General features: G+C 46.1%; 1 protein-coding gene across 1 annotated transcript; it reads right to left on the bottom strand.

The window, feature by feature from the left end:
- Positions 1-2,318: 2,318 nt before the first annotated feature.
- LOC127315732 (BTB/POZ and MATH domain-containing protein 2-like) lies at positions 2,319-3,566 on the bottom strand. The gene is made up of 2 exons (XM_051346195.1): positions 3,322-3,566; positions 2,319-3,039 (listed from the first exon to the last, which is right to left on the bottom strand). The coding sequence occupies exons 1-2, from the start codon at positions 3,564-3,566 to the stop codon at positions 2,319-2,321; spliced, it is 966 nt and encodes a 321-aa protein (XP_051202155.1).
- Between the last annotated feature and the right edge of the window lie 8,131 nt (positions 3,567-11,697).

Raw genomic sequence — 11,697 nt, 5'->3', positions numbered from 1 at the left:
TATCTCTAGATTTAAACCATTTAAATTAAGAGATAGATCTTATCTCCAAGGGGTAGGCCGGCCTGGGCCCACATGTCATAGTGGGCAGGCCCCACCATGCCATGTGGCGCCTACGTGGCTTCTCCCGGGGTGGTGGGCCCACTGGTGACCCTCTAGAACCTTCTAGAAGCTCCGGTCAAAACACCGGACTTTTTCCCGAACCTCGGAAAATGACTTCCCTTATATGAATCTTATTCTCCGGACCATTCCGGACCTCCTCGTGATGTCCTGGATCCCATCTGAGACTCCGAACAAAAACTTCGAACTCCATCTCATATTCCGAATCTACTTATGCGACATCGAACCTTAAGCGCGTCACCCTACGGTTCGTGAATTATGTAGAAATGGTCGAGACTCCTCTCCGAGAAATAACCAATAGCGGGATCTGGAGATCCATAATGGCTCCCACATATTGAACGATGACTTAGTGATCGATTGAACCATTTACATACGATGCCGATTCCCTTTGTCACGCGATATTTTACTTGTCCGAGGTTCGATCATCGGTATCTCCATACCTTGTTCAACCTCGTTACCGACAAGTACTCTTTACTCGTACCGTGGTATGTTATCTCTTATGATCCAATCATATGTTTGCAAGCTAATCAGATGACATTCCACCGAGAGGGTCCAGAGTATATCTATCCGTCATCAGGATGGACAAATCCCACTATTGATCCATATGCCTCAACTCACACTTTCCGAATACTTAATCCCATCTTTATAACCACCCATTTACGCAATGGCGTTTGATGTAATCAAAGTACCCTTCCGGTGTAAGTGATTTACATGATCTCATGGTCGAAGGATTTAGGCAACTATGTATCGAAAGCTTATAGCAAATTGAACTTAATGACTTGATCTTATGCTATGCTTATTTGGGTGTATGTCCATTATATCATTCACCCAATGATATAACCTTGTTATTAACAACATCCAATGTTCATGATCACGAAACCATGATCATCTATTAATCAACAAGCTAGTTATACAAGAGGCTTACTAGGGACTCCTTGTTGTTTACATAACACACATGTATCAATGTTTCGGTTAATACAATTATAGCATGGTATGTAAACATTATCATAAACACAAAGATATATTATAATAACCATTTTATTATTGCCTCTTGGGCATATCTCCAACATCTACAACCGATCGGTATGTGCGACATAACTGATCTCTTTAGCGATGTCTATTCTACCGTATGTATTGTTGCGGTTCATGTTAATTAATGCATCTATCTAGTGTGTTCGAGTTTAACATGATAGTAGTGGCTTGTTTTCATGCTTAATATTCTGAATTAAGCATAGTTATATTGACTAATTATCCAACAATTAATCCATGTGACCTTTTCTATTACTTAATAAAGCATGCAATCCGGAAAGAAAATCTCTCAACTTGAAATATTTTCGATAAGCAGAACATAGCCCCTACGTAGCTCGGGCGACACAGGTGGCACACCAAATCGTTGGTCACCGCGCCCCCTCCCCCTCCCCCCCCCCCTCCCTTGACTAGCGTCCTCTCCCCTTGCCACATTGGTGATGACTACGGGTGCCGGTGAGGGTCCCCAACGATACGATGACGATGGCCCGAAAGAACATTGGCAGTGACAACTCTAGGTTGATGGCTCGTAGGTCTGGCCCGGTTACGTCTCCACGTTAATCTTTGTCAGACTTTTATTGGATAAAATAACAAAGAAAGTTATATGCATCGATCTATGCAAAGGTTAGGCATACAAGGATGAAGGGGGGGGGGGGGGGGGGTCCCTAACAATCGTCTCGTCCCTTGGTAGGCTCCAATCCAGAAGACAAAACCGTAGGTCGATTGACAATTGAGTTCTGAGCAGGGGCGTATCAAGCCGGCCACATGCATCAACATGATTTCAATACAAGAGGGATATGCTTTGTCAAAGTAAATAAGAAAAGGAGGGTGTCTTGCAGGACTTGAGTTTAGCTAGTTCCAACTTAGAAGAGAAGGCTGGGAGAATGATGGAAGGAAGAAAAGTTTTTTCTAATATAAGACATTTTAGATATTTAAAATTATCAAGATACAGATCAAAATGAGTGAACCTGTGATGAAGAAAAAAAGAAGTAAAATAGGAGTATCTTACATAACTAAATCTTCGAAGACCCTCAAAACTGGCAATACTCGAAGTTGAAGATATCTCACTTATACGGAGTACTCTACATTAGAGTAACCAGATATGCATGAAATTCTTAATAACTGAAACATCTCCTGGAAGACAAGCTATCTCCCCGCCGGACATGTACTCAGCCTTATTCCTTCAGTCCTACAGAGGACATGAACTGAACGCACACATCTTTGAGACCCTTGCAACAATGCTGATCAGCCAGCGCCAGCGTGGTCGTCACCGTCTGGGTATCAAGAGTTCTGCCAAGGACGAGCTCGCAAACCAGCTTCAACCTCTCCATGGCGTACCGATCGGCGGCCTCGAGCAGATGCCGCATCAGATCTCTGTACTCCTCAGCGGCGAGGTCGTCCAGGACGAGCAGCGCGTCGGTGTAGACGAAGTGCAGCAGAGCCTTGAAGACCAGAGGCTGCATGTCGCCGACGACGATGAGCCGCGCGTCCTTCTCCCTCATCGGACCGTAAAGCTGCGCCTTGAACACCGCCGACCGCATGGCGAGCACGATCTTGTGCGCGTGGAACATTTCCCCCATGACGTCGAACGTGATGTCCACGCCCTCCTGCTCCTCCAGCAGCCTGCCGAGGTGCGCCGGCAGGTCGGAGACGGGCACCACGACCTCCACCGATGGCGTTGCCCGGGTCACCACCGCGTCCTGCACAACGTCAAGAACGCACTCGACGGTGAGGCGGTCGTCCCGCAGGTACGGCGACGCCTCCAGGTCGGTCTTGCACATGAAGGTGCGGATGCCCCTGGCGCACTTCCTGTCGTTTTTCTGCGCAAAGACCGTCACCTCGCCACGCCGGTACACCGAGCACGACAGCCCGGTGGTCCGATCGATCAGCCTCAGACTAGTCATTGTGGGAAGTAACATAGAGTAGTAACATGCACATGTTACTACTCTATGTTACTACCTTCATAGTGGTTAGTATCATCAAAGTAGTATCATATATGTCTTCATTAATTAGCTTATAGACTCATTGTATCTTGAGAAGTGTGATGTTACAGTAACTAGCTATGTTACTCCATCCTCCTCTCTCCTCATTAACTCACTGCCACATAAGCAAATTTGCTGAGTTGGACACTTAATTACTAGTGAAGTTACTCCCACTACGAGTAGTCTCACGTCGAACAGCGCCCTCGCGCGGGCGTTCTTGGTGGTGAGCACGACGTACACTGACACAAACGCGTTGGACGACTCGCCGTCGGGGTAGTAGCGAATCGCCCACTTGTAGCCACCCACGGTGAAGGCGCCGGAGGTGACGAATTTGCGGACGCCGGTGCCCTTGTGGAGGCTATAGCGGACGACCTCGAACTGGTGCGTGCCGCGGATGGTCTGCGCCGTGCATGTGGACTCTGAGCTCCGCGGGGACGCCATGATCGCTGCCTCACGGCTATCACGCTAGTGGGTTGTCTTGTCTATATGTAGGTGGAGATGGTGGCAAATTGGCAATGGCATATTGACAGTCAGATGAGAATTACAGCAGAACACGAGGGGTCAAGAACTTGAGATTACCGCAGAACACGAGGGGTCAAAATTGTCATCAATTGGAGAGTGAGGCAGTAGGCGTGGAACCGAAGAGAACTTCGTGGTTTCGAAGAGCAATTGCATTGAAGATAAATTAGAGATTTAATTTGGAGTAGTACTAAGCTTATTTGTCTTCGTTTCCCACCGTATGAAAGATGCACTTCCTGAGAAAACATCAAGATCCAGCCTCCTTCAAATCGATCTTCAAAAAGTTTTGGAACACGCCGAACAAAAATGCACTCTCGGTCGTGGCTTTCAAATAGAGTTTAAGCTAGGCACAGTCTAACCTGTCCGGTGTGGTTTCAGACCCACAGGGGACGGCTGGGGGGCCGGACACTACCCGTGGCCGATGCCACGCTGATACAGGCAGCCGGGTTCCACACACCAATCACCTACTCCCTCCGTCCACAAATAAGTGGTCGTGCGGGATTTTCAAGGTAAATTAGTAAAGGAGAGAAAATTTGTATTGGAAAGATGCAACCAACATCTCTCTCCTCTTTAATTATTTCATCTCCAATAGGCTAAGTGCATGTACAAAATTAAGATAACATGTGTTAAATATTATTGGGTTTGATTTCCATGCGATGAGAGAGTAATAACTTTTGATAATTTAAAGTGCATTGGGAACATAGAAGTACACTCTTTCATGGACAAAGTTTGAGGCTAGATGTCCACTTATTTGAGGACAGAGGGAGTAGCACCATTCCAACCACCACATCGCACCCCTCTTCCTCCAGACCGCTCCCACTCCATGAAATTGCCACCACTGCCTATTCTAATGCTCGACATCAATAGAATCGCCTCGCTGACACCGATCACGCTTCCCTCGTTGATTCTCCCTCGCTTCGCCGACCGTTCGTTGTCGCAGAAGGTGCGGCGCGCCCGCCTTGCTCGCAAGTGTTCAACCGTACAATATGGATAGTGACGACGAGATGATGACACATCTGTTTATGGACGAGGAAGCAAACACATACATCGATGAAGATGAGCATTTCATGATACTCACCGGTCTTCTTCAACTAGAATAGGGGGAGGTGAAGATAGGTCCCAAACGTGGAGGGTCAAAGAGCGGGGGAAAGATATAGAAGGCAAGGAAAAGATTGGAGAGACATGCCATGCCTTACACCGACTATTTCGTTGAAAAAGCTATATACCCTGAAGGATTTTCATTATCGATTTAGGATGCACAAAAGAGTTGTTGATGACCATATTGCATGGTGTGAGAGAGTTCCATACCTGCTTCCTAATGATGAAAGATGCAGTCCATGTCTTCTCATCAGTTTAGAAATGCACTACGACAATGAAGATGGTAGCATATGGAGTTTCTGGAGATTTGAAAGATGTGCATCTAGGCATGTATGAATCCACAACTCAGGAATCCATGTACAGATTCTGCATGGCAGTGGCCGGCAAGTCTGGGCCACACTATTTGAGAGGGCCAAATGAAGAGGAGACAACTCATATCATGACAAAAAATAAAGCGAGGGGATTTCATGGGATGCTCGGAAGCATCGATTGCATGCATTGGTCATGTAAGAATTATCCAATTGCTTGGCAAGGCTTTTACAAATGGGCATCATGGATATTGCATTGTGATACTTTATGCTATGTCGGACAATGACCTCTAGATTTGGCACATTTTTTTTTTGAATGGCGGGTTCTCACAATGAAATCAACATACTGCATCGCTCTCTGGTATTTTATTAGATAGGTTGATGGTTATGCTCCACCTTGCAACTATGATATCAAAGGGCACTACATTTCTCATATATCCAAAATGATCGACATTTCTGAAGACAATCTGCCATCCTCTAGGTCAGAAGAAGTCTCAATTTTCTTCGAAGCGGGGGAGTTGCAGAAAGGATGTGGAGCAGACTTTTGGTTTGCTACGGGCTTGATTTTCTATTGTATGGTATCCTACTCTTACTTGGAGATGTGGGAGGTGATAAATGCCTACATGATCTTGCACAATGTGATTATCGAGAGTGAGTGCAAGAATCGAGTCATGGATTATCTTCCGTATGATGGCCAAGGTCCTCTTCCCGAGCTTGATGATTAGATGCTTGCAAATTTTTCTGATTTCCTCACCATGCATACGGAAATCCGTGACACGAAAACTGATGCGCGCAACTGCAAAATGATCTTGTCGGGCATCTGTGGATGTTCAAAGGAGACAACTAGTTGCTTTATTTAAACTATATAAGTTATTCATTTCATTTCAATTATTACTTATTGTATAACTATTAATTTGTGTGTTACAACTATTTATTTGTGTGATACACTATTTATTTTTACAAACATGGTTGAGATTGAAAAATAGTGCAAAACCCCTCGCTGGTCGGCCGGTTGAGGAATTCCGCTGGGAAGAGGTGTCCCCCAAAACGGCAAGCAGTGACGGTGCCCCCAAACGGCCAGTCTGGAGCATTTGTCGTAGCCATTTGAAGGACGCGGGCTAGGGATGCTTTTACATTTCTCACCCCTCTATGGAGCAAATGTGCATGTACTCCCGGGCCCATGTTGGTCACTCCACAATATCGACGGCATGTATCGGATCAGCGTCAATATACTCCATAGAGGAAGAAGTACACTTACTCGCAAAGCAAGGGAGTATGTCTTAACATGGAAAACATTATAATACTTATTGTGAGTGGATTAGACTAGTAGAGAGTTACACAGACTAGTGCCACATGCATAACACTACTAGGAGTACTATCCCATTCCCATGGAAAGTATCATAAATGCAGTGCCAACTAGAGATTTTAATAGTAGTGTAGTTTTGCTATGAAGTTGATGGCAACGTGTGCTTGTCGATTTTAATGCGTTCTCGGAGTTGATGGCAATGTGTGCTTGTCGATTCTTCAGATCGGCGGCTTGGTCTTATCGTCTTTCTTCAGATCTGGCGAGATCAGTTTCTCGACGTATCACTAGCGTTCGTGTTGTCCACGACTGTGTTGGGGATCGAGGCGAGGTGGATGCTATGGAGCGAGAATGTTGGTCCGGAGGTGGTGGATCTGTTGTTGTTCCCCGACTTCATCGACTGGATGCGGTAGATCTTGGTTCAAGAAAGCACGGGGACGTTCCCCGATCGACATGCCACATCGACATGTGCCTCGCTGGTTGCAGCGGGCATGTTGATCGACTCACAAAATCTTGTTAGCGATGGTGCTTCGTCGGATCTGGCAATGGTGGAGGTTCTACGTCTCCTCAAACGTGTGCCTACGTGGCGTTGGAGTTTGGCGGCGAGCGCTAGTTTCGGCGAGTGCAGAAAACTCTAGGGATAGTTCCGTATTTTTCTATCTTTTAAGGTTTTATCTGTAGAGTTTTCAGAAAATCTATTTTATCCTAGTCTGGTTTTCAGATTCCATGTTTATTGATTCTTGTAACTTGATTTTCTATCAACAATAAAATGTGTTTTTGCTCTAAAAAAAACTATTCATCGTGCATGCATGCAGGCGTCATCTTTTTTTTTGAACAAGACAGGCGTCATCTTTGGCAATGGAGTAACAAGGAGCTTTAACAAGGGTTATTTTGACCATTATGCTTTAACAAGTATTTCATCAAATTTCTTCAGCTGAACTACTGTAGCAACAATGAGAATTCTATTTCGAATAATATGATTTGTGCACGAATGTAATTTGACAAGAAATAAAACCAGAGTAAATTTCAGTACTGGTCTCACCGGCCGGTACTATCCTGGAGTTGAGACAAAGCGACACTTTTTCCGGCGAGGTGAGACACCTCAGACACGGGCACTATGTGCAAGCGGGAGATGGCCCTGATCTGGCGGCCCCTGCGCAACTCGAACACCAGCAGCATGATAGACATGGCCGTCATTACGGACCCGATGAAAATCATCAGGGATCCGCAGACCACGGTGCTCTTGCGCGCGTCCGCCATGGTCTTGGCGGCCGGCATGAGCACTGCGAGGATCACGGCGCCGCCGGCGACCCACCCCAGCGACGCGGCGACCAAGGCCCAAGAGACCGTGACGTCCACGCACGTCACCGGCGACAGCTCCGGGCCTACGTCACCGACGTAGATCGGACCCGGCTGCGCCTCCACGTCGACGCCGTCGTCCATTACGTGATCAGATGGATGATATGTAATGCATGCCGATCAGCTATATAGATGGGGTGTCAACCATGACGTCAAGTACATACTGGGAGATGTGGAGTCGGTACCATCGAGTCCGCACGCGGTAGGAGTTCCTTCAACAGGAATAATAACAGTTAAAAGTCCAGAACAAACTTTGAAATTGTATAGGAAAGATAAATCGTACCTTCAACTTCTAATTCCGGAAATTGGCACTTCGAACTTATTGTTTTTTTTGCTATATTCCGGATCCTATAGCTACTAGCATAATACCCATCCGTTGCTACGGGTTAGTTTGTACTTAAAATTTTAGCTTTTGTGTAATGGAAAGATGTACTTCCTCCGTCCGATGAATGTTCGTGCTTTTCTACGAAACAACATTATAAGCCCCCTCTCATATCCCTCTTCCATCATTTTCCTTTTTGTTCTTGGGTTAGGCCCACATTTTGAACGTTATGGTGTTTCGATAAATCGAATATGAGTGGTACTAAAATGATTTTTAATTAAATTTGGCTTGTATTTGTTTAAAATAATTAGTTCAATGTACCCCTAATTTTTTATTTGATTTCTATTTGCAACTCTATAATGCCAACAAACTTACACCGCAATTTCCTTCCATTTGTATATGCACCTTTTTTTTACCAAAAATCATTAACATTTGAATACAAATTATATACCGTTCGATAGATAATGAAGTATATTTTTATATGATATCTAGTACAAAATATCATTTTTATTGATAGATTCTTCTAAAGTTTGATTATACTTTACTCCTTTAACATTTTTTTTAAAAAAATAAATTTTAAACTTTAGGATGGAGGTAATACTATCCAATATCTGATTGAACAACAACAGAATCATACTACTTGGAGTACATGATGCACGAACATTGAATTAAATCCCCGCAGATTCTGATGTACAGGATGTGAGGATGGGCGTGCGAAATATTAAATGCACCGTGTTTTATCTCTTCACATTTTCTTTCGTCGGCCAGCCTTATCTACCGGAGTCTCCTTACTTGTGAGGATCTGTAGCTGCACGGCTCCGCATCGACACTGCGCGTCTCCTGGGAGAGCAGGACAGGGAGGGGTGCAGGCGCAGCAGCTAGGCGAGGGGTTCTGTGGTGGAGCGCAGGACGAAGGTGCGGGACAGGGTGTAGGAGTCAGGTCGATGGCGTGGTAGCCAATGCGACGCGCTGCTCCAAGCTTTGGACATCTTCCAGCCGCCGCTCTGCTTCGTCCGGACGGAACCGTGGGAGGACCCAGATCGAGCTCATGTACTGTACTAAATTCTCCGCCTCGACTGCGTGCGCCGTGACCAGTCTGCTCGTCTCCTCGACTGTTGCGGCACCTCGAGCCCATCGTCACCGACTTGATCCCCACGCGTGGCCACCATGGCACCATGGCTTTGTCGCTCGTCCCCGACGCCGGACCTCTCCGCTTCCATCCCAAGTCATCCTGCTGCGCCTCCACAAGCTTGGCTCGCTGGCCTTCTCCGTCGATGACACGGTGTTGGCCCTCGCTCCGATTCAGCCGTGCCGTCGGCCGGCTTTTCCCCATCGATCTACTGTTTCACGCAGGGCGTTCTTCTTTTAGCTGCCCTGTGTGACTACAACTGCAGGTTGATTACAAAAAATAGAGGGGCCCAAATGAAAAAGGCACGACGTACCACGGTCGCATTGGGATTTTATTAGTACAGATTTGACGCACGGGGGAATACTACACAATCTCCGTAGGGATATGGTGTTACTCTCACTGACGATTCAGGCCCACATGTCATATTTATTTTCTTCCCTAGTATTTTTCTCTTATTTTCTTCCCTGCCACGATGCGGCGACTCGGGCTCCGTGTCGCTGGCTCCACCGCTGCCCGCGAGCCGGCGTGGCCGGGTGGAGCTCATGGAGAAGGATGCTTCTGAGAGGGTGCAGATGGTGTCAGCCCTGCTCTGAAAATTTCTATGGCGGCCACATCCTTATCGTGCACGAAGTGGATCGAGCAAAGCCCTGGCCCCACAGGGATTTGTGTATTGTTGGAGGAGGAGGAGGAGGAGGAGGAGGAGAGAGGGAGAGAGGGTGACGAGGCTTTGGTGGATTTGGGGTGGTTGCCGGAAGAATACGAGGTAGGTAAGAGGCACCAACGACATTGTGATCATGGAGCATATGGTCGATGGAAGATTTATCGACTCTCATTGATGACATTGTCAGAGGAAAATAAAAAGGGACATGAAGGGGCACACATCAACAACAAAAAAGTTGAGCATGTCGTATTAGTGCCAGAAAATTTTATGAAGGTGGGATACCCTGACTCAATTTTCTGGAAACACCACTGCTCTAAATCTCCACTAATATAAAAAGGGAGAGATAGGCAGATCCAACCAATCTCGGCCGTCAAATCTATCCATCCAGCGGTCTAACTCGCTCAGATGTTGAGCACTAAACGCGTTGAGCACCCACGATCAGCGCTGATCCCGTATGTCTTCGCTTAATACCCGGTAGTAAATAACTGCCCACGTCTCGCTCGACCTTCTCGCCCACACCTCGCCGCCGGCCATACCTACCCTGCCAGAGTACTCGCCTCTACGCCCATCTCGCACGCGACTCCGTCACCTCCCTCGGGATGTTTCCTCCCTAAGAATGAAGCCTCCTCTCCCCTTGATGCCACCTCTCCCGTGACTCTGCCACCGCCTCACTCGATGCCGGCTGGTGCCCCATGCTCCCTGCGTCCGCCGCTCCTCGCGTCGCCCACTACACCGCCCGCACCCGCGCCACCGATGTTCCCTGAGTCGGAGCAGGCTGCCAGCGGCGGATGTCCTCTCCCGTCTTCGCGGCCAGAAGGAGCACACGCGGCCAATCAGCAAGTGAACTCTTTCCTCTGTGATGCCCGTCCTCTGTGAAATTCGCATGCGGTCGTCAGGCAAATCAGCAAGTGTACTCTCCCGTCCGTGACGCCCGTCCTCTGTGAATTTCGCATGCGGAAGACCGTCTTTGCTACTGACGAAGCAACAAGAGGAAACTGGATCCTTCTTAGTCACGTTCCTCCATTCTCTTGGTTGCATCATATTCATACTGGCCTGGTATGCCCCGTACATGACCTCTCCGTTGCATCATATTCAGATAGATCTACTGAATTATCTATTTCATCAATTGTTTTAGAGATCATCAAGTCCCTAAACTACGGTCAGATCATTAACTGGGCTCATGTGTCTAGAGTATAGACACTAGAGAGGAAGGATGATCTCAAAGACTTACACATGCAGTTAGTTCTCCATATTGCCAACTATAAATAATGTGCAACACAAGTGATTTTAGCATGTCTACTCACACACAACAGAACCAGTAGACTGAATATGTTAGATGATGATGTAAGTTATTGAAGCCTGGAAGTATGAATATGTTTTAGAATTTTGATAGAAATGCAATTTTCTTTATTTGTGAGTTATTTTTCAAGATTATCTATGAGATAGTGTCATTATGAGGTATGAAACTTATACCAATTATTTAATTTTTGTGAAGTCTCCTATCTTGAAGCATCTCTGAAGTCCAATGACTAAATGCAGCAAGTTCTTCCAACGCGGAGGAATTCACAAACCTCACCGATCAAGGTATTTGAATGCCACTATCTAACTTATTTGAATTCTAAATTTGTGTTGTGTCAGTGTTTAGTGTTACATCAACAATATAACATACCACCGTTATTTTTCTGCATGTGCCTCATACTCCCTCCGTCCCAAATATAAGGCGCCTAAGGATTATTCAAATATCAAAATTTACTCTATTTTGACTAAATATTTAGGCAAAATATCTACATCTACAATATTGAATGGCCACATTGAGAAAATATACTTTATGGTGAATTTGTTGATATTGATTCAGTATTGTAATTTTCATATT

Source organism: Lolium perenne, chromosome 7, assembly GCF_019359855.2.
Source record: "Lolium perenne isolate Kyuss_39 chromosome 7, Kyuss_2.0, whole genome shotgun sequence".
In the NCBI taxonomy this organism is placed as follows: Eukaryota; Viridiplantae; Streptophyta; class Magnoliopsida; order Poales; family Poaceae; genus Lolium; species Lolium perenne.
This window is presented reverse-complemented; position numbering and strand designations above follow the sequence as displayed.

Excerpts from the sequence above, each read along its gene's own strand:
- LOC127315732 (XM_051346195.1), bottom strand. The coding sequence starts at position 3,566 with ATGGCGTCCCCGCGGAGCTCAGAGTCCACATGCACGGCGCAGACCATC. Across the intron at positions 3,040-3,321 it reads AACGCCCGCGCGAGGGCGCT|TCTGAGGCTGATCGATCGGA; the intron begins GTTCGACGTGAG and ends CACAATGACTAG.